Source organism: Mytilus trossulus, chromosome 7 (assembly GCF_036588685.1).
Source record: "Mytilus trossulus isolate FHL-02 chromosome 7, PNRI_Mtr1.1.1.hap1, whole genome shotgun sequence".
Taxonomy (NCBI): Eukaryota; Metazoa; Mollusca; class Bivalvia; order Mytilida; family Mytilidae; genus Mytilus; species Mytilus trossulus.
In genome coordinates this window covers 28,783,275-28,807,942 of record NC_086379.1, presented here as the reverse complement: position 1 = coordinate 28,807,942, position 24,668 = coordinate 28,783,275, and the positions used below count along the sequence as shown (strand labels likewise).

Here is a 24,668-nt window from a genome sequence, read left to right as displayed (position 1 = left end):
TATTCGGTGTGTTTGTGTCGTATTTATACTGTAAAAGGATGCACTCGATTAAAATCCATTGATTCGCTTCAAGAAGTTTTCTTTTGTTTTCATGTCTTTATTCTTAAATTATTTGTTAGTATGAAATATTTGATGTGTTCATTAATTAATGTGTATATTTTGTATTTGTTTTGGAGAAGACGTTAATAAGTTGTAAAACTTGTGTCTGATCCTTTTGTCATTTTGAACAATAAAATATGTTTAAACTGTGATGAGATTATTTACCGGCCCAGTAACCAGTAATTTGCAACTGAAATGAAGATATGGATACTGTTTTCATAAAATTTTGATGCTGCAATTTTGGAAATCATTTTTAATTGACAAATTTTATATCGCCCTCCTTTATAATTGAAAATGTCTTATCCTGATACGGGTATACGGGGGTTTAGATTGTGGATATTCAAATATTTCGGCATGTGACAGAATAACATATGGTTGTCCTTATGTGCTTCTGGTGCAGTGAAATTGGTACCGTTAGGGACCGGTCACAATTTATCGTCACATAGGACCGGTGCAAAAAATAAAAACATTTAATAAAAGTTACAACCCTAAGGCTTTCTGACTGAAAAAAAATGATGTCCTATGCCAACTTAGTAATAAAAAAGTTGGTGTCCTATCCTACTTTTCCAATGTATTGTAAATAAAAGTATACTTAATAGAGGCATTCAACATATGTTGTCTTTATAATATGATCAAAAGCATCAGTTTCATGTTTTATTTTGTTGATTCACATACAGTTACATGCACGGCATTATCATAAATTATATTATGAATAAAGCTTTGAAAAAAACAAAGACATTGCATAATGCAATCAAACCACAAATAGGTGTTTGTTAAACTGAAAAATTAATGAGGCTGCATGTATCTTCTATTGAATTTTATCAATACCGTTAAATATTAATTATAAAAGCAAGCTCCAGGAGAAACATGAAACTGAATAGCATTTGGTTTAACTCTCTATATATATTTTAACCTGAAGACCCATAGGTTGCCTTGGAATGTGTTTTTTATAAGAAATGGTAATAATTGCTTTAACATTTACCAATTTACAGCAAATGTACCTGATGTGACCCCTAAATGATTTTTGCTACTTTGTTGGTTGATGTAATGTACATGATGTACATGATGTATGTTTGTTGCACTTCACCATATAAGTGAAATTAAATTTTACAGCAAAACAACAAAATTCTAAATGACATTGGATTCAGTAAGCTTGATATATATCTAAGATAGCGGCATAGTTTGATGAAAATCCAAGTTAAATTTAAAAAGTTATAAAAAATATTAAAGTGTACTATCTCTATTTTGTTTGAACTGCAAATTCTAGCTTTTTTTACCTAGATTAATTTAATTCTTGAATTTGACAGCAATACAACAAAAAACTAAATGAAACGAGATTCAGTAAGCTTGATATATATCTAAGATAGCTGCATCGTTTGATGAAAATCCAAGTTGATTTGAAAAAGTTATATAAAAAATTAAAGGGTACTATCTCTATTTTGTCCGAATTGCAAATCCTAGCCTTTTTCTCCAAGATTACTTTAATTCTTAAATTTTACAGCAATACATCAAAAAACTAAATGAAATGAGATTCAGTAAGCTTGATATATATCTAAGATAGCTGCATAGTTTAATGAAAATCCAAGTTGATTTGAAAAAGTTATAAAAAAAAATGAAAGTATATTATCTCTATTTTGTCCGAATTGCAAATCCTAGCCTTTTTTTCCAAGATTACTTTAATTTTTAAATTTTACAGCAATACAAAAAAAAACTGAATAAAATGGAATTCAGTAAGCTCGACATATATCTAAGATAGCTGCATAGTTTGATGAAAATCCAATATGATTTTAAAAAGTTATAAAAACAATTAAAGATGTCTATCTGAATTTTTATATGATAATTTTTATTTTTACATATTGTATATTATACCCGGTTATTTCAAGTTTTGTTATAAATGTCAATAAAAATTATTTCAAAGTAATCGTTTGAAAAAAAACGTGTGTCCTATTGATATTATCTGTGAAAAAAGTGATGTCCCAACAAAAGCGATTCCGGAAAAGAGTATCTGTCCTACTGCACTTTGCACAGGTCATATGTGTAGATAAATTTTGACCGGTCCATTAATAGTGTTATGTTTTATAGTCGGAGTACGATGTGGTTTATAAACAGTTTACATTTTCGTTTAAATTCCTTAATTCTGGACATGGATTTTTACTTTTCATTTAATTTGGTTTTTGAAATCCTGCCATTTCCAATTGACTTATATTTGCTTCTTCAATAAATTTTAATTATATATGACATCTCAATGACAGGGCTCCGTTACTGGTTCTAATCTTATTATCAACACATTGATTGAGAGCTAGTTCACTGATTCATGAAATCATAAAAATGTAGGACGTAAAGCACATGTAGTTTAAGTATCTTAACATTTGTTTCCTGAACCAAGCATCGATTTAAGTAAAAACACATTAGAACGAGTTCACTGATTAAAGGTGTCACAAATGTACGACAATAGCCTACTAAAGGAAACAATTTGCTTTCAAAATGAACCAGCAAATATTGGTCAGTGCATGGAGGTGAAAAAGAACACAGACTGTGGAATCTATAGGAAATCAGCATGCATGCATTTGTTACTTGACCAAAGCAACTTATATCAATTTAAACACACTGTTTAAGTATGTTAAAGGAAGTAAGACATGCTACCTTCATCGAGCACACTAAAAGTAGAACAGGGTTCCTATATTTAGTGAAAGCATTTATATAAAATGAGACAATGGTGTTCTGACACTATTTTTTTAAATAACAGGATATACATGGAAAAGCTTACTTTGGAATAAAGTGAATATATGATTTCGTTCGAAAAGCATAAATAATGAGCTAAACATGATACCTGTTGTTTTCTTGTTGAAAATCATTGTAATCTCAATTAAAAACTATTATTTAGATAGGTCCCAATTGATTATGCTCAATCAAAATTGATAAATGCTAGGTATCATTAAGAATAAACAGAAGTGTAAATTTAAATTTGATTCAACAAATTAAGACAGCCGAAACAATTAGACTTCAGAGACAATTCCAAAATCTGGTCGTCTTATGGATAATGGTGTTATTAACACAGGCTATATAAGCTATTCCTTTCTTTTTTATTTCCATCCAAGTATATGCATACTTCCACGTTGAATTCGAGCTATTGTCATTGGTGGTATTACTTGTCGTAGGATACATGTTCCATAATTGTTAGGACTTATTATCAATGCTACTTCTCTGTTCCTTTCAAACTTCGGTAACTAATATTTGTTTTGTTGTTTTTCTTAAGTATAGTTTATATGTCACAAGAACGTGGTCCATTATTTGTGACACACTTCATCGGTGAACCAGTTATAATGTGTTAAATTTTTAATCAGATGCTCTAGTCATAGCTTCATTTATATTGACCCCTAGATGAAAACCTACATTTTGTGACATTCTAAATCAATAAAACATGTCTTTAAGGGAATTGACCATATTCTTTTCTCAACTATTGGAAATGTATGATACTGAGTTCATGAACTCGTACTTATTTGCTTCTACGTGATGAAACTACAAAAAGTTTAAGCTTGTAATAATCTACTCCTGTAAATTTACATAGTATTGTTTAATTTTTTTGTTATACTAATTTACTGAAATATTGCAATGATTTAAAGTGGTTCCATATCTTAATATACATTGAGTGTATTCACAGGAATTCGAACTGAAAGTAATAAAACAAGTGCAATATTAATCAACTTTCTCCTTTAATGTTTATTAGCTGATGTTGTTGTCATATTTGTTTACAACTAACAACATCATAAATGTATTCTTAAATAAATACTATCTCATTAATAGCATTAGATAATATTTTTTTGTTCTAGTCATAATAATAAAGAGTTCAACTAGAGTGGTATTTTTTTTTGCGGACTGTGAGATACCATGTTAAGTTCAGACGTTTGAGGTCAGTCTGGTATCAAATAGGGAACATACAGGTATTAATTTACAGTTCATGAACATGTGTTAGTCTTGAATATGCTTGTGATACTGCAAAATCAGAAACTATTGCATGCATTTATTTTTGCGATTTTTCATTTTTAGACTAAAATGCGATTTTTATATTTGCGAAATTGAGAAAAATCCTATTCACTTAATATAAAAAAAAGTTCAAAATGTTTTTATTATTGTGATTATAATCCTGTCCCTTTTTCGCAATTATAAAAACATTTCTAATTTCTGAGTTTACAGTATTTGTTTCTCGACCTATTTGGTACATAAGTTATTGTTAATCGTTCATAATTGTGTTTCTATCATTTTTTTTCTGTTGACAAGTTCATGTATAAGAGCATATTTAGATGTTTAGCATGCTAATAATTTTAATTGCCATGTACAAAAACAGAAACTGTGATCACAAGAGAGTTGGATTATGTCATATTGTTTACAAGAGTGGAAATGATATTGCCACCGTATTAATTCAAATAATACAAAGTTGTAGAATTATCTTTATTTTTCGTCACTTCTTAGCCTTTAACCAATCACATTTACATCTGCTTTCCTAAAATAATTAAAAATCGATTAGATGGAACGATATATTGTTAAACTATTACTTCTCATATCCGTCAAGTACTTTACATCTTGCAGAAATCTATGCTGCATAAAGGTAATTTTTATTCAGATTTTTTTAAGATGTGGAATAATATATATTGAATATAAAAAAAGATGTGATTTGGTTGCAATGAGACAACTCTTCACAAGTAAACAAATGACACAGAAATTAACAACTTTAGGTCGCTGTACGTACTTCAACAATGCTTTAATTTCTGGAACTTTTGAAAATCGTTATTTACAAAAGAGAGCCGGAAGATACCAAAGGAATCTGCAACATTTCAAAATCAATGACAATGTTATAGTAAATAAAAAACGGAAAAAGATAAAAAAAAAAATTACAGTTTAGAAACACAATGTATAATTAAAAAGACCAAGTAAAATGAACCGACCGACCACCGATGTGATTTTATATAAATATAAATGTATAAAGATGTTTTATGGAGCCAATGAGAAATCTTTCCATCTAAGTCACAATTTATAAAAGTAAACCATTATAGTTTAGAGTACATTCTTCAACACGGAGCCTTAGCTCACACCGAAGAGCAAGCTATAAAAAGCCCCAAAAACTACTAGTGTAAAATCATTCAGACGGTCAAACCAACGGTCTTATCTTTATAAAAAAAAGTGAGAGTCGACTTCTAAATGAAGAGAAAATATCACAACTTACTCTTTCTGACAGGTAAACAAGAAACGTGTTGTACAAGAGTAATCGTTCCATAAACCTTTGCCATCCCAGTTGAACAGAACACAATCTTCGTCTGTATTATCTAAACCGGTTCCGATATTGTTATTTGGTTCTCCGGGGGACCAGAAAGTTTTGGAAACGAGATGTTGATTTGAAATGAACATCCAATGAGATTCCTTGAAAACATCCGATATTCCAATCCAATATTTGAAGTGTTGATGTGGAACTAAAATGAAAATAGCAGGAAATAAAAACAAGAAAATTAGATTAAAATCAGCCGTTACAAAATGTAACTATTGTATAATGATAAATTAAATTATATTTTTATATATACAGCATAATATAATTGAATATTTTTATATTAAAAGTAAAATCACAAAAATACTGAACTCCGAGCAAAATTCAAAACCAAAAGTCCCTAATCAAATGACAAAATCAAAAGCTCAAAGACATCAAACACCATCAAACTCCATCACAGCTATTGAAAACACCTGCCCTAATCAACAGACATGATAAGAACTGAAATAAACATCAATACTTACATGATGAATTCTTTGGGATTTGACTCACTAAGAAATTTTGTAAATCCGCCGAGGATGGTTCTGCCAATGTCCCGAACACAGACGAGCACACGGCCTTTAATGTGATGAAGAAAGAATATTTCTTATACATAACTAGCATATGTTTTTTCGTTTTCTTTCTGAACAATGCGTATATCGTGTGGGTTGGATTTACACAAAACACAATATTTTAACGAATTATATGGAATCTAATGAATTTGTAACATACGGTCATTTTAATATCTGTGCCATTTGCCTGTTGTCTCATTGTTTTTGTAATCGTATATAATAGAAAGTTTGGTTACTGTTATAGTTTATAGACAGTTACATGTCACTGTGGCACATGAAATAATTGTTGATTATTAAAATAGACATGCCTATTTTCTTTTATATAAAAAATGGAGAATACACAAATATACTTATTTTATTTTGCAATCGTACGGTGCATGTAGTTTAACAAGTAATGCAAAAATCGATAGATATTAAACATATCAAGTCCGACACAGCCCAGACAAAAACATGTAAATGTATATCATTGTTTTGTAATCGTATATGATAGAAAGTTTGGTGACTGTTATAGTTTATAGACAGTTACGTGTCACTGTGGCACATACAATTATTGTTGATTATTGAAATATACTTGACTGTTTTGTTTATATATAAAACAAAAATGGACAAGACACAAAAATACTTATTTTATTTTGCAATTGTACGGTGCATGTAGTTAAACAAGTAATGTATTAAAACGTTTAATCCCGCTGCAAATGTTTGCACCTGTCCTAAGTCAGGAATCTGATGTACAGTAGTTGTCGTTTGTTTATGTAATATATACGTGTTTCTCGTTTCTCGTTTTGTTTATATAGATTAGACCGTTGGTTTTCCCGTTTGAATGGTTTTACACTAGTAATTTTGGGGCCCTTTATAGCTTGTTGTTCGGTGTGAGCCAAGGCTCCGTGTTGAAGGCCGTACTTTAACCTATAATGGTTTAATTTTTAAATTGTTATTTGGATGGAGAGTTGTCTCATTGGCACTCACACCACATCTTCCTATATCAATGTACTAATAGTTAGAAATTAAACATATCAAGTCCGAAACAGTCCAGACAAAACCATGTAAATGAATATTGTTGTTTGTTATATATTCTTGTAAACTTAGTCTTTCCGTAAACTTGTATGCAAAAGTTTGGTGCTTTGATTAATATCTCACCAATGCCTCATACCATGTCGCTTTATCGTGGCTCAAAAAGTAACACATGTCATTATGTTGAACCCAGCCATCAATACATCCTTCTGTAACTGTATAAAAATATAACAAATGTATATAAACATTAACGAATTCAGGTATCAAACGACAATGAACAGTTGTCAACCCTGCTACATTTAGTTCTGTGACTTTGATTTCGATAAAATGCATTTAGCACTTAAATTCCTTATATTAAATCATGCTATTTTGTCTTGAAAAGGCCTTTAACGTTTTGGAATTTTGGATCCTCAATGCTCTTCAACTTTGTACTTGCTTGGCTTTATAAATATTTTTATTTGAGCGTCACTGATGAGTCTTATGCATACGAAACGCGCGTCTGGCGTACTAAATTATAATCCTGGTGTTTGCTCTCAATAGACCTTTATTTGTTTTGGGAAAATGACAATAACAATCAAAACCAAGGAGCAAACAAAGACTCACAAAACCAAAGGACATTTACATCAACAGTTATAATAATAAATAAGAAACACGAACTCCAATACAAACCGGGAGTGAAATCAAGTGCTTGGGAAGGGTAAGCATTTCCTGCACCGTATACGGCACGCGTCGGGTTATTTCTTTGTACAGTTGGGTAATGATGGTACGTTATTATGACCGAGGAAGAATATCATATATAATTTAAACGAACTCAACTAAATACCGTGCAATGCAGCATTTCATGGACGTTTAATGTTCCAAAATAGATGTCCTACTACGCGAAGGGGAATTTCATAAAGGACATTATTTACTTCGATTCAAAGCGATTTCAACCAAAAATATGAAAGTCAACGATGTTTAAATGCATTGATAACTTAGAGATTTATGAAAAAAGAGCAAAAACATGACCAGCCAATCGAACATTAAGTTATTTATGTATGATAGAGTTGGAATCTCCGTTTTTGGAGGTATATGATAAAAGTCGTTACATCAATCCTAAAATTACGAAAATACTTATTTTCCCAGTCTTTTCAAAATAATTTTCTAATGTTCTATAGCTGTTCTAAACTGATGATATAATTTGGACATAAACACGATCAAAGACCGGCAATGTCAGTTGTGGAGTATCTATGACGTCAATAACAGATTGAAATGTACAAAAATATGTGTAGACCTCATACACCAATTGGTATACACCCTACATTTATTGTATTTGTGCTGAAAAAGTATAGTATAATTGCAACAAAATAATAAACAGTTAAGTTCCAGGAGGAATAATGGAACACAGAGGAATATAGTTTATCTATCTTTGATCATCAATTTAGAGCATGTTTCTCGATATTGATTATTTTTAGAGGCATTTGTATGTATTACGGGAGATACCTCTATATAAAAAGGAATAAGTGGTATGATATTGTATGATTGACAATAAAAGAACTGCACATTGGCTAAAAACAAATATGTGAACAACTGGTCACTGTTCGACTTCAACAATGAGCAAATCGATGTTTAATTGATATTTTTGTTGTATAAACCAATCTGTTACAATCTTGGTAGTCAAAGACGATGCTAGGCTTGTGGCTTCACAATACGACGATGTAACGCTTATGTTGACTTCCCCCCTTTTTTTCGTTTAAAACACGATTTTGCATACAAAACTGAACTGAATATGGTAATAGCAAACCAATGATTAATAAACATCCAGCTTAGCGTAATGAAAAATATTTTAAATATTTTAAACTTTATTTTATGTGAGTTCTTCAACTTTTTTTCTTTCATTTAATAATATTTTAATGGGTAACAGGAATAAAACATTTTTTTTTTAGTTTTCAACCTGCCAAAGCTGTTCAAACTTTCACCGAAATATGTGACATCGACCAAAGTACCGTTCCTTGACCTTAAATCGGTTGTTTTTGTTGATAAATTGGACAGTCTGTTAGATTTAACAGATATTTAGACGGAATAATTAATGTTGCACCAATGAAAAAGAATTGCTGTGAGATAATGTTGCTTTGAATTTAGATTATGTATCCTATCAATTTTACCTGTTATAAACAATCCAGCAAAAAGAACTGCGTAAAACAAGCCCATCTTGTCTGTAGATCACCTATAAGTTATAACAGATAAGCAAGATTAAGCACAGTTAAAACAAGTCCAAGTTCAAGTTCAAAACATAAGTGTCAATCAGAAACGGTCGTCATTGCTTATTTACCATATGTGCAAATTATTACAATGCTCTGGTTATATATGAATAAAACGAAGAAAGAAGAAAATCAGAATATTTTTTAAGTTGGAGTTCACTTTGAATAAGTTTACGGTATCTGGAAGTAATTTTAATTCGGTTCATTGTGTTTTGTCTTTTTGTTTTATTTGTTGATCAGTGCCAATTTAATTCTTTCAAACTGATTTTTGTACTGTTTCCTCATTTCGAGCCCTAACAAACATGTATAACCCCATCAAACTCTATATATGTGCCTGTCCCAAGCTAAAGCCTATAAATATTTCTTTTTTTTTTTTTTTTTTTTCAATTTATAAATCAAACAATAAGTTGATGTTTTCGTTTGATGTATTTACAAACAAATTATACTGAGGCTTTTTTTTTGTCATTATTGTTTGCAAGTTTTACACAATTATGAAGGTCATACTGTCCCCTACTGTTAACCTGTTCTATTGGTAATAATACCAAATCTCGTTATCTCTAGTTTAAATTTTACTTCCCGGTCAATCTTATTGCAGCTTAATAGTAAACGATTCTGACACCACCTAAAAATATATTGATGTGTATTTGACTAACATAGATATAAGAAAAGAGGGACGAAAGATACCAAAGGGACAGTCAAACTCATAAATCTAAAACAAACTGACAACGCCATGGCTAAAAATGAAAAAGACAAACAGAAAACAATAGTACACATGACACAACATAGAAAACTAAAGAATAAACAACACAAACCCCACCAAAAACTAGGGGTGATCTCAGGTGCTCCGGAAGGGTAAGCAGATCCTGCTCCACATGCGGCACCCGTCGTGTTGCTTATGTGATTACAAATCCGGTATATAATCTAATTCGGTAGGTCAAATTCATGAAAGGGAAGGGGATTGTAGTTACGACGTAAGGAATATATCCGATATTATTTGTGAAATGGTTATTCCATAACGGTCAACCAACTCGTGATGGCGTCCGTAATATTTACGAAGTGATGATTTCAACTTCACCATTTGGAACTATTGGTTTAATAGCTTCTTCGTGAGCAGTAACCCTCTATCAAGAAAATCATAATAGGAAATGCAAGCACGGGAATATCGTATCTATTGGGAGATATATACCCCGTATGCAGGTGCTGCTGGAATGTTGCTACTTAGAAATGGAAAGTTTACAATTGGAAAGCTGAAATCATCTCTTTTGTCGTAAAACTTTGTCTTCAACCGACCCTTATTCTTCCTAAGAAGTTCCTGCATGAAGTCAGCCTCATAATAATAAAGAAACAAGTCAGCAAGTAGAGGGGCACAGTTTGTTCCCATAGGGATGCCGACAGTCTGTTGCAAAACACGTCCTCCGATCGTAACAAATATGTTGTCAATCAAGAAATCAAGAAGATGTGGTCTAAGTTTCAATGAGACAACTCTCCATCAAAGTCACAATTTGTAAAAGTAAACCATTATAGGTCAAAGTATGGAGCCTTGGCTAAAACCGAATAATAAGCTATTAAGGGCTCAAAAATTACTAGTATAAAATCATTTAAACAGGAAAACCAACGTTTTTATCCATATTAAAAAAAAACACTTATGAACCACTTATTTACTTACCATGATTTCTATTATCATTATTGAATTGTGTTAAAATGAACCATAAACATGACATCAACTAAAATTTTAGCTCCTTTCAAACATAATATATTCTGTGTATTTGTGTTGCCACATACTACTATTATTACTACTTGCTGAAAAACTAAATTAATTTCTATCATGCTCTTAGTCTGCATGATTTCTATGTAATTCGGCCTCTTATGGAGTGTTGTCTAACTGCAATCATACCTCGTCTATTTATGTTTGTATATAAATTGTGTCATATCTTGATGCAATCGACGTTGTCATCCTGTAAAATATTTATAAGAGCAGATGCGACAACAACTCAAACCTGAAACGTGTTCATAAAAGGTTAATCATGAAATCAATGTACAACATCATCTTTGTCTATATTCATTGTGATATTCTTTAGTTTTCTATGTTGTGTCATGTGTACTATTGTCTGTCTGTTTGTCTTTTTCAGTTTTAGCCTTGGCGATGTCAGTTTATTTTCGATTTATGAGTTTGACTGTCCCTTTGGTATCTTTCGTCCCTCTTTTCATACATATAAATGTATCTCATGATGATATACCGTATAGCGGGTTATTTTCGCGGGTGTAAAATTTCGCTATTTTCATTGAATAAGGTATACGAAATATTTTGGCGGTTATTATTTTGGCGATTTCAACATTTTTAACATTACCGTTGCATGTATACTTTTAAATTGGCGGATTTTATTTTGGCGATTTTGTTTTATCCGCGAAAATAAGCGAAAATTTACACCCCGCGAAAATAACCCGCTATACGGTAATAATTTGATGTCAAATCTGCTTTGCGTTATACATTCGATACCTGAAACTAACCCTTAAACTGAACATAATAATAAAAGGGACAGACATTTGATATTCTGTTGGAACATTTGATATTCTGTTGGAACATGTGCATATAACATTAAGAAGATTTGATATGATTTGTCGATGAGACCAACCTCTACTGGACTACATGTCATAGAAATTAACACTGCGCAACCCAATATCGCAGCATAGTTAGCTATAAAAGGTCCCGAAATAACAAGTGTTAAAAAAATTCAAACACAAAACTAACTGCCTGATTTGTGTACAAATCAATGAACGAAAAACAAAAATTAAACCGTATAGCGGGTTATTTTCGCGGGTGTAAAATTTCGCGATTTTCATTGAATAAGGTATACGAAAAATTTTGGCGGTTATTATTTTGGCGGATTCAACATTTTTAACATTACCTTTGCATGAACACTTTTAAATTGGCGGAATTTATTTTGGCGATTTTGTTCTATCCGCGAAAATAAGCGAAAATTTACACCCCGCGAAAATAACCCGCTATACGGTATAATACAATACACAACAACCACCTGCATTACAGGCTCATGGACTGGTGATCCGATGGATGGATTGGACACAGAGTTGTCACTTGTGTATATATACGCAGTTGAAGTAAAATGGGTACTTAAAAATTGTAGAATAGACCTTGTAAAATGATGGTGCTAAAAAAGTACTATAGTAGAAAAGTGTGCCTAAATAATGGTACACTAATGCAGAACGTTCAAAGACCGACTGCACTTTTTTAGTAAAACAATTTTAGATTACAAGTTTTGTCAAACAAACTCTGCGTCTGAACTAAACACATGTATTCTAAAAACAGTTGTTGGCATGACACGGGTTATGTTCTTCTCGTATATGTTATGATGGTATGATACTAAACCCCTAACGGGAAGGATTGTGCCTGATGTTCATATGATGAAATCATAATCTTTCAGTCAGTTTAATTGAAGTCTGGAGCTGGCATGTCAGTTAACTGCTAGTAGTCTGTTGTTATTTATGTATTATTGTCATTTTGTTTATTTTCTTTGTAATATCTTCTGACATAAGACTCGGACTTCTCTTGAACTGAATTTTAATGTGCGTATTGTTATGCGTTTACTTTTCTACATTTGTTAGAGGTATAGGGGGAGGGTTGAGATCTCACAAACATGTTTAACCCCGCCGCATTTTTGCGCCTGTCCCAAGTCAGGAGCCTCTGGCCTTTGTTAGTCTTGTATTATTTTAATTTTAGTTTCTTGTGTACAATTTGGAAATTAGTATGGCGTTCATTATCACTGAACTAGTATATATTTGTTTAGGGGCCAGCTGAAGGACGCCTCCGGGTGCGGGAATTTCTCGCTACATTGAAGACCTGTTGGTGACCTTCTGCTGTTGTTTTTTTATTTGGTCGGGTTGTTGTCTCTTTGACACATTCCCCATTTCCATTCTCAATTTTATTTGAAGGACCAGTTTTACTTCAACGTGTCACAGTAATAGAGACACAATACATATATCGTACTTCTGTAATACTATGATTTGATTGGAAATTGAATAAGTATTGCCTGAATTTGTTTCACTTACTGTGCTCACACTGCAGGGGCGGATTTAGGCGGGGGCGTGGCGGGCGTGCGCCCCCCCCTAAAATTTGCAAAGTATGGGTTGTCTTCAACTTGTTTCAGTATCAGAAGAGACCATTCCTTTTTAACATTCAAAGTATATAAAACAGTCAGTTAAGACCAGGGACTTTTTATACTAAGTAACTTAGTATCAGAATCAACGTGTTTACTAATCAACTGACCTACGATTTATTCAAGTTATAAATATCATATACATCAAAGGAAGGTGTCTGACTGAAAATTAAAAAATGTTAAAGCAGTTAAAGTAAAAAAAAATGTTACATTGTATTTGCCGTTTTTATAATCAATTTCTTTGATAATTGAAGTGCCGAATTGTGTATACCGTATTACATGCATGGCCGGGGATCCCCACAAAATAAAAATAACTTCGTAAATGCATCTCATTCTGATTTACTGGGTGGTTTGTGGCGAACACAGTATATATAAAGTCTGGCACGACCTCCGAAAATTCAAAAAGTAAACTCATATTATGAAAGGACAATTGAAAATCACGTCGAAAAGTGGAAATTTTCGTTTGCAAAATCTTATTCTAGTATCCAGTATTGGTCATGCATGTGAGCTGTTGTGATCTGTCTTGTCTCACTTTGCTTCCGTCAATCCGCCCGTCTATCTGTCAACTTTTTACATTTCCATCGTCCTAACCAAGTTTGTAGAGGATGGTTGTATGGAGTGTTAAAGTAATTCTTAAGTGAAGCGGTTCCATTTCACATAATTGAAACCATGACGATCTGCAAACAAGGGCTTCTTATTTTTGTGATGTTTCTGTTTTTCTGTTTATCACAACTACCAGCACCAATGCCTTTCAAGGATTGGATGACAGATATTAATGACCTGATATTGATATATAGATAATTCTAGAAGTGCCGGTGTCTTGGGTGAAGATGGTTTGCAACTTTGCATAGGAACACAGAATCGAAATGAAATGTTCGCATGATCTTCAGCTTCTATTTTGGGCTGCAGCTTTATAAACTCCATCATAGATATGCAGAATGAATCTCTTACATGTAGTGCGTAAGTTAATTGTGTTAGGAGATTGATGGAGATTTTTCAAGTTCGTAGGAGACCTTGCCATCATAAATGAGAGTTTTTTCGCGGACCAGGAACATGTTGTTTTACATCTGTCCGTCCATGATACTAGTGATTGTAGATTGTTGTCAGGTCTGATTTAGGTGGTTTCTACTTGAAACTTTAATTTCTTGCTGACTGTTCCTCACAATAGTTCGAAATACCTACATTGTACACCTTTAGAGGAATATTTCAAAAAAAGTAACCTCCAAAAAATAAACATTGCGCCCCCCCCCCCTAATCTGTAATCCTGGATCCGCCCCTGCACAGGGTCAGAATGGTAACGTTGTCAAATACTACAAGAAATTAAATGTACGAGAGTCTATATCATATTACTTATGTTACTGTCTCGTAGTTTAATAATTTGACATACAATTTTAAAAAGTTAATCACTGCTGCATGTGGTAGTTGAAGCATATAAGATACAAATTATATACATATTTTATTTGTTTTTGTAAAATTTTGCATCAAAGGACATCGCTTACGAAAGTGAATTAATTTGTACTAAAATGAATATACATAGATTTTCCTGCAACATGATTTCAGTTTGAAAACCGATGTTCATTTCATTCTTTTTGGAGATAAATACTTAAATTTCTTTTATTCTAAGGGCATCATCTATGACCATAGGTTACATTTCAAAATTAAAAACTGTAGTTACCGAATACATGAAATAATCTTGGTTCTACCAATGTATGATTTACAAGAGTTAACATTATAATACCACCCTAACAAATTAAGGAAAATAATACAACAACATTATAGACTGTACTTCAGGGTTTCCGCTGGTGGTCGCCATTTTCGCAATTTGCGAAAAAATAATAATTGTGGCGATTAAAATTCGTCATTGGCGAAAGAATTTGGCGAAAGAAATATATATAACGATTTATTTTCAGCCATCTTGTTTGTTTACTTTTTTCGGGTTTCTCTGACTTTACCGATCAGACAATACTCGGAATTCACCTTGAACTCGTTAAGATTTCGACAGAAAATCAATAATCAGCTGATTGCATTTATAGCTATCGACATCAAAGGACTAATCAATAAAGGTGTTGATTGTATGATATGACAAAATGATATGGTTAAATGGCTTCTGTCACATGTCTCAAAAGGGATCTATTTACTTCTTTGCGACGCACGTGTTTGAGGCAAAATTTACGCTTCCTCTCCTTCGTTTGAAAAGAAAATTATTGTTATGACGAAAAATGTTCAAAAGCTAGAAAGGTCTCTGATTTTAAACTTTATCATTTAACTTTCATATAGATCATTGATTTGAGTGGTTACTTCAAAGTCGTTTCAGTAACACAGGTGTTTCAAGCATATTACTTATTTACGATGGTCTAGAAAAGAAAACTGTCGTTATGAAGAAATCTATTTAAAAGGTTGGCATAAGAGTAACCCTTCAATTTAATTACTACACCTTACACGAGGGATCAATTCCAAGTAATAAGATTCTTCGTTTTGTTGTAAAAAAAACACTTCTTATTTGGGGAGGGGGGGGGTGCTGGAAAAAAAGAAAATTTTAAAGGAAAAATATATTTGGCGAAAAAAATGATAAAGTGGCGAAAAATATATTGTTTTGGCGAAAGAGAAAGGGGAAACCCTGCTGTACTTTATTTTTAATCTCTTCTTAGCTTTTAACCAATCACATTTACATCTGTACCCCTGAAATATAAATAAAAACTATTTGAGAGTATGGAATAATGTTTTAAAGCTCCTAAGATACGGCAGGTGAAAATTTTAATACTGCTTAAAGTAAATTTTTCTTTTATATTTTTGTTAAAGTTAAATCATGTATATTGAAACATTTTCATATATAAGGAAATTAATTTTGCTTATACAAACTTGTTTACTGTCGCTTTTATTTCTGCCTTTCGAATAAAAACAACAGTCGTGACATAAAAAGTAAAATACTAAAATACTATACTCCCAGGAAAATTCAAAACGAAAAGTCTCTAATCAAACGGCAAAATCAAAAGCTGAAAAATATAAAACGACTGGACAACAACTGTTATGTCTCTGACTTAGTACAGGCATTTTCGTATGTAAAAAATGGTGGACTAAACCTGGTTGTATAGCTAGCTAAACATATCATTTGTATGACAGTCGCATCAAATTTCATTGTGTAGACAACAACTTACTCTTTCTGACAGGTAAACAAGTAACGTGATGTACACGAGAAGTCGTTCCATGAACCTTTTCCATCCCAGTTGAACAGAACACAATCTTCGTCTGTGTTATCTAAACTGGATGGAATATTGTTATTTGGTTCTCCGGGGTACCAGAATGTTGTAGACACACTTTGTTGAGTTGAAATGAACATCCAACGTGATTCCTTAAACACATCAGATATTCCGATCCAATATTGGAAATGTTGTCGTGGCACTGAAATATGAATACAGTAATTGATTGATAATTGTTTGTTTAACTGGCTGATATGTCATTTAAACAGGAAAACCAACGTTTTAATTCATATTTTAAAAAAGAAACACAACAAGTGCAGATGATTCAAAAACATGAAAACTACATATTGAAATGTCAGCTGTTACCACATGTTACTATTCTGTAATAGTATATATGCTGTTTAAATTCAATTTCATCGAATCTTTATAGATAAATTACGAGTTATACATCTTTATCATAATTTTCTGTTTTGATATATTGGACATCAAGGAATAAGTAATGCTTCTATTTTTTGGTCCGAATTTCACTATAATTTATGATCTTTTTAGTTTAACCTCAACGTTTGCATCATATTTTCGATTTTTTAATATTTTGACCTTGGTCATCTTTGTTACTTTTTTCATCAATCAAATTAAACGATACTGTAGGAAATACCTTATTATAATAAGTAGACATAATATTGACTGAAATAAAAAGAGAGTACTTACATGACGTATTCCTTGGATTTTGACTGACTAAGAAATTTTGCAAGTCCGCCGACGACGGTTCTGCTAATGTCCCAAACACAGACGAGCATACAGCCTTTGTTGAGATATAAAAAAAATTATATTTATTTTTCATTGAACATATTGTTTTTCTACTCAAAAATGAGTATAGGTTGGAATTACACATTACACTATTTTTATAATTTGATTTGATTTTTGGTGTTTTAACGCCCCTTTTAAGCACCGCATTTAGGCTATTTCGTGGCGGCCAGTTTTAATTGGTGGAGTCAATATTATAGAATATTTGGTAACTGATATTGCATAATATGGACATTAATTTTACTGGTAAGTGTAGTACCTTAAATACTTGTAGCTACTGGGAATAAACATGCATGTTTTCTTTTCATTATTACAAATGGATGAGACAAAAAAATGTTATTACGAACGGTGCATGTAAATTATCTATACATGCATAAATCGTTTGAAACAAGATATAACAGTCAAAACAAACCGGACAAAAACATTGAAATGTAAATTAAACGTGACTTTTTTAGGGCTTTGTATCCCTAAAATAATTCAACAGACCGTTTTAAACTTATTCTTGTTATCTTTCAGAATAATTAGTGTTTCACTGAGTAATAACTCACCAATGCCTCATACCATGTCGCTTTGTCGTGACTCAAAAAGTAACACATGTCATTATGTTGAACCCAGCCATCAATGCAGCCTTCTGTTACTGTGTAAATATATAACAAATTGCTAAACATGTAAACATTTATTGCCTAGGTTTCAAATCGCGCTGAACATTATATAAGAAATAAAGAAAAGTGGTAGAATTGCCAATGAGTCTTTTAAACTATCCACCAAATGTATAATGAAGTTGATGTAAGCAATGATAAGCAACAGTATGACATTCTACCATGAGAAAACCCCATACTGTATAGTCGGTTATGAAAAAATATGATAATAATAGTTATCAAAGGTACCAGGATTATAATTTAGTACGCCAGACGCGCGTTTCGTCTACATAAGACTCATCAGTGACGCTCATATCAAAATATTTATAAAGCCAAACAAGTACGAAGTTGAAGAGCATTGAGGATCCAAAATTCCAAAAAGTTGTGCCAAATACGGCTTAGGTAATCGATTCCTGGGATAAGAAAATCCTTAGTATTTCGAAAATTCAAAGTTTTATATTCAGAAAATTTATAAAAATGACCACATAATTGATATTCATGTCAACACCGAAGTGCTGACTACTGGGCTGGTGATATAAACAAATCAATTTAGAAAACTAACTGATGCTGATTGAGAAGATATCATTTTTTATATAAATATAAAAAATACTGCAGATCATAATTTTTTAGATTGCTTAAATTAACTTTATAGAATTTGAAAATCCAGAAAATGGGTAGTTCAGTATTTTTTATATTTTTTTACCAAGTATATTTGTTTTTGCATCTCGTTGAACAAAAGTCTTTGTGTCTGAGGTCTGTTAATATTGAACATATTTTTAATGTATCGAAAGTAAACATCGTTGAATAATGAGACATATGCCAACGATGTATAAATAGTTGAATACCTCAGGGATTTGTGACCAAAGGAACATAAATGACCAGCCAATTTAACTTAAATTCATCTTTGCATGATGAGTTTGACTCTGAGTTTATAAGCCCTTATATTACAAAGATACTTAAATTTGTGCAGTCATTACAAAAACGTATTTATATCCTAATGAGGTAGAAAAATGATGATCAGTTGTATATATGACGTCAATAACATATTGAAATGAACACAGAATAATATGGTGTATTCATCTTTGATTACAGGTACACTATAAATAAACTCATCATAGATACCTGGACTAAATTTTGTATACACGCCAGACGTGCGTTTCGTCTACAAAAGACTCATCAGTGACGATCGAATCCAAAAAGGTTAAAAAGGCCAATTAAAGTACGAAGTTGAAGAGCATTGAGGACCAAAATTCCTAAAAGTTTTGCCAAATACAGCTAAGGTATTAAAAATCTATGCCTGAGGTAGGAAATCCTTAGAATTTTTAAAAAAATCTAAATTTGGTAAACAGGATACTATCTATTTAAATAGTTTATCATCATAGGTGTCCACGACAGCTTATATGATATTTCAAAATAATAGAACTAGTTTTAGTGTCAAATAAAAGGACGTATATATAATCAATTATGTTATATAACTTTCTTTATATTCTGAATTAATAATATTTTTGAGGCATTTTATGTATTACGGGAGATAACTCTATACCAAAATAAAGATAAGTGGTATAAATTCCAATACTACAACTGTCAGTTGAACAAAGATGTGAACAACAATTTGTCACTGTTTTAAATCTCTGTCTATTTCTCAAATTAATTCTTACATACTTTTGATTTTTTAACCCTGTATGCTAACATTGCCCATGTGAAATTTAGAAATTGTTTGTATATACCATGTATACATTGAACGAAAAATATCTGTGACGTTTAAAATTTAATGACGTCAGACACGAGAATCAATAAATGTGTTTGTAGATAGATGTTTTTGTGTTCTGTTGAATTGTTCCTTTTAAAATAGTTAAACGATGATGACTACCCATATTTTGACTATTTTATTCATTATGTCTCTTTTGTTTCCGCATCATTGTAAATATAGCGGAATTTGCAGAGACTGTCATCAAAGTGAGAGGGTTAGCGCTGTCAAAGCAGGTTTAATCCACCATTTTCTACATTTGATAATACCTGTACCCAGTCAGAAATGTGGCAGTTCTTGTCCATTTGTTTTTTATGTGTTTTGTCATTTGATTTTGCCATGTGATTATGAACTTTCCGATTGGATTTTCCTCTGACTTCAGTATTTTTGTGGTTTTACTTTTTCGTCCTTCGACAATTTGCAAATCCCATGTCGTAAAATCAGCATATAAGGCCAAGAAATGAAAAGATGTGAAGCACTTTCATAAATAATGTATCTGGGTTCTTGTCCTTAACGCTCGTCAACTTTGTACTTGTTTGGCTTTATAGCTGTTTTGATCTAAGCGACACTGATGAGTCTTACGTAGTCGAAACCTTCTAATTGGTAGATAATGTTTGTAATGCATATTTTTTGATAGATGGATCAAATCTTGATTTTTTAAAATAGGAAAATTAATGATGAATGTACTAACTTGAAGTACTACAGGATTGAAAAGTAATGTCAGTAAATGAATTGAGTGAGAAAATAAAGTGTTTGTAAACAATAAAATTGAGAATGGAAATGGGGAATGTGTCAAAGAGACACCAACCCGACCAATTAAAAAAACAACAACAGAAGGTCACCAACAGGTCTTCAATGTAGCGAGAAATCCCCGCACCCGGAGGCGTCCTTCAGCTGGCCCCTAAACAAATATATACTAGTTCAGTGATAATGAACGCCATACTAATTTCCAAAGCCCATGTAAAAAATTCCGCATGACCCTATGCTTTTATTGTTGCAAAAGATTAGAGGGCTACATTTGTACTTTTGTGAATTATATTTGATTATCTAATTTCTGAATGTAAATCAGGTATAAATTAAATTCAAGACACATATTAGCATTAAAAACAATGGGAGATTTTTTACTGAATTTACTTGTATACAATATTTGGTTTCCATTTGCTTGATATAAAAATAGGGTCACTGTTGTATTATATACAATCTCTATATGGTAGTAACATATCAATTCAAAGAAACATATATACTAGTAATGAACTGGATGAAGAGAAATGGGTCGTTGTAAATAATTCTGACTTAGTTTTTATTTAATTGTAAGTAAATTCTATACAAATGTTAATGAATCTAAATAAAAGTCATATGAAACGAGTTAAATATATGTAAATTCTATACAAATGTTAATGAATCTAAATTAAAGTCATATGAAACGAGTGAGTGATGAAAAATAATGTTTGTCCAATTCTTGAACCAATGCATGTTTACATCATAAACTTAGTCCTCTGTGCACGATTTTATCATTACTTTCTCAAATATATCATATAATCGTCATTTTTTTTCTCTGTTTGTTATAATATAACAAATATGGCTGCTCATAAAATGCCGTGTTTTGAAGCCGAGTTTTACCGATTGTCACCTTATAGTAAACAAATCACAAAAAGCATGGGTATTGAGCACATGTTTAACATGTATAATCAAATATTTGTATATTTTAATGACAGATCCATGCGTATTGTGGTCACCGGATTTTTACGAGGAGGGTTACGCTCGGATCTCTATGCATACGGAAAATATGTCGGCGAATTGCTTCCTGGAAGCAAGCAATTAAAAATAAGTAAATGAGAACAAATTAAAGAATTTTCCTCAAAAAAGTATATGTACTTAAGTTGTATAATGAAAACTATCCATTTAGTTGTAAAAAACATATGAATATTTTTTTAGGTTTCTTATGACTTTTAGGACTTTAATTCCCTAATATTTGAGCAAGTATAAAGGTACCATAAATATATTTTTTTAGATTTTCAACCTGCCAAAGGTATTCAAACGTCCACCCGAAATATGTTTCATGACCTAAATACTGTTTAAAACATTTTTTGCGAACTTGATAAAATTGGACATGGTTGCATGGATGAAAATACATAGCTGAGATAATGTTGATTTGTATTTAGATAATGTATCGTATCATTTTTACCTGTTATATACAATCCAGCAAAAAGAACAGCGTAAATGAATCCCATATTGTCTATAGATATAGATCGCTTATATTAAATTCTAACAGATAACCATGATAACAGATAAGCAACATTTGACACATTTAAGACAAGTTCGCTGAGTTCAATATTTCATCATAGTATAATCTACAAGCCAAACTGTTGGAAAAAATACAGTGCCTCTTTGGCTGGCCATTTCAAAATGTGTTTGATTTAAAGATTATCTCATTCCATTAATTATCCAGCAGTAATTCAAACTACAAAGGCACCAATTCTTGCAATTGAAAAATTTTCCGACCGCCCTTTCTCATTGAAAGCGTTGCATTCTATGTAGTTTACTAGGTAAACAATAAAATACTATTTTGACGCGATATTTTCAACATCGCGATATAGTTGTGAACGATTTTTTCACAAGTGTTTATACTTTATGTACCTCAAATCACACTGTTGTTACCAACTTCGTCGCTTTGTCGGTGGTATGGCCAACATAGATGTAACTAAACGCAAGGATGTAGAATAGATTTACATAAAAACAAAACACGACACTGACACCATATTGGCAATATATTGTGTTATGTTCATGATTGTGGTGAGGTTTTAGATTTCAAAGAACGTTCGAACTCTATGTATGTGATAATTTTTAGTCAAGGATTTCATCACTTCGAATAATTTTAAACTTTCCTTATTTTTTCATACAAATATTGGACTTACAAGTTAGACTGCATTTAGAAACCATGGTAGCAAATTGGATATCACATCAAAACTTGTATGGTGATGTTGGTTATAGAATACTGTCAATGTTAACGCATTGGTCTTTGGAATATACTTGTTTTGAAAGGTCACAAATTTAACATTCTTCATCGGTAATTAAACGTTTTCATGTGTTTTTTACTTTCATTTTTACTTCCCTTGACATATGTTTCTTTGAATTGTGTTTAAAAAGTAAATCACAAAAATACTGAACTCCGAGGAAAATTCCAAACAGGAGGACCCTTATCAAAAATGAACCATGAAATGACAGCAACTAAATTCTGTCTATTTCCCAAGCATAGCGTATAATTTGTAGTTGTGTTGTCATACCATTATAAGCTCTTATACATCTTATAATAACTACTAAACCATGATCGCTGATAAGAAATCAGTCAAATTAAGTTCTATCATCATGATCATAATTTGATCCTGCATTACTTTTAACTTATTTGATCTTTTGTAGAGAGCTGTCTCATTTGCAATCATACCACATCTTATGTTTATACATGGATTGTTTCATATCTTGATTCGATCTACGTTGACATCTGGTAAAATATATAAAGGAGCAGATACGGCAATATCTTAAACCTGAAACGTGTTCATGAATAATAAATCATGAATTCAATGATCAACATCCTCTTGGTTTATGTTCATTGTAGTAGTGCGGTGACAGAAGTGTAAAAAGTCGTCTAGATCGCGAGTTTAATCTCCCCAAATAACACACGGCTAAAAATGGTCTTAACTTTAAGACAAATATGTCTTCTTAAGTTTTTGCCCTGTCGTCAGAATTTCGTACGGTCACATTTTTTTAAAAAGTCGTTTTAATAACTAGTAGTATATTGGAGAGTTTCAACCCCCCTTTTTCAAAATGAAAAATTGTGTATGTTCGCTTACATTTAACTGAATTAGTTTTTCCTGAAGCTATTTTCATATATCGAAATATTCTATTTAGTATTTCATTTTCTTAAACTCTATAAAATTTGCGAAGTTAAGACTGTTAAAAATTGAGGTATTTTTAATTGCAAATTCAGACACAAACTTTGGTTTCTTCTTCATAGTAGCAATAAAAATTATTTCATAATATTTTTAGCATATAGTATTTCATAAAATTAATCAGTGATAAAAATTTCGGAACCAAAATAAGAAAAAAACCTTAAGAAATCAATGGAAAAAGAATGGAATAAAAAACTTCAATTTTAACACGGAACTTAATCACTTGCCTTCCGTCACATTTTGTATATTAGTCAATAATTTGCTCTCAACTGATATATGATATTACTACCTCTTCGCTAGTATATACACATATTTGCACTAATATATGCTACATTCTTTGTTTGTATGTGTTTATATTCTCTGTTTTTTGTTGTTATAAAACATTAAATATACTTTGTCAGAAAAGTATAATTGTAAAATCAAAATAATTGACGGATAGTTTCAGTAAATATTCCGTGATATGTCAAGTATGTTTCAACTTGCTCCATTAAGTCCAAAGAAAAGACAAAAGTTGTTAAATTGTATGCAGTGCTTAATTTGCAAAGAAAAGAAAAAATGGACTGAAATTTTGAGTCAATTTCCCAGTATAGGAAAGTCGATTTTTGTATCTGTATTGAATAAAAGATTAGATGAGGTGAACATCAAACTGTTTCATGCGAAAGCTGTTAATTTACAGAACTCCGTGCAGGCTGTGTATCACTGTTCATGCTTCAAAAGTTACACAAGTAAACATATTTGTCCCCACCTTTAGAGCGAGGAAGCTTCTAATCTGATATTTAATGACGACATACAATTATCGGACTGTTGTCCCTCAGTTTCGGGTATGTGTACGCGTTCCAGAATGCAGTCGTTCAACTGGAGCGCTTGTATATTTTGTTGCAACAAAACATTTTAGAAAGATAAAAAAAAACTACTCAAGTTTGAATCAGATGAGCGTATTAAGAA

The 24,668-nt window shown here is 31.7% G+C and overlaps 2 protein-coding genes across 2 annotated transcripts; both read right to left on the bottom strand.

Annotated features, from left to right (window-relative positions):
• Nucleotides 1-3,629: 3,629 nt before the first annotated feature.
• LOC134726324 (lactose-binding lectin l-2-like) lies at nt 3,630-9,209 on the bottom strand. The gene is made up of 5 exons (XM_063590725.1): nt 9,123-9,209; nt 7,105-7,193; nt 5,881-5,974; nt 5,321-5,564; nt 3,630-3,651 (listed from the first exon to the last, which is right to left on the bottom strand). Exons 1-5 carry the CDS (start codon nt 9,166-9,168, stop codon nt 3,630-3,632), a joined length of 495 nt encoding a protein of 164 aa, XP_063446795.1. The 5' UTR covers nt 9,169-9,209.
• Nucleotides 9,210-16,539: 7,330 nt separating this feature from the next.
• LOC134726944 (perlucin-like protein) lies at nt 16,540-22,178 on the bottom strand. The gene is made up of 4 exons (XM_063591341.1): nt 21,962-22,178; nt 17,940-18,028; nt 17,296-17,389; nt 16,540-16,789 (listed from the first exon to the last, which is right to left on the bottom strand). The coding sequence occupies exons 1-4, from the start codon at nt 22,005-22,007 to the stop codon at nt 16,542-16,544; spliced, it is 477 nt and encodes a 158-aa protein (XP_063447411.1). The 5' UTR covers nt 22,008-22,178; the 3' UTR covers nt 16,540-16,541.
• Between the last annotated feature and the right edge of the window lie 2,490 nt (nt 22,179-24,668).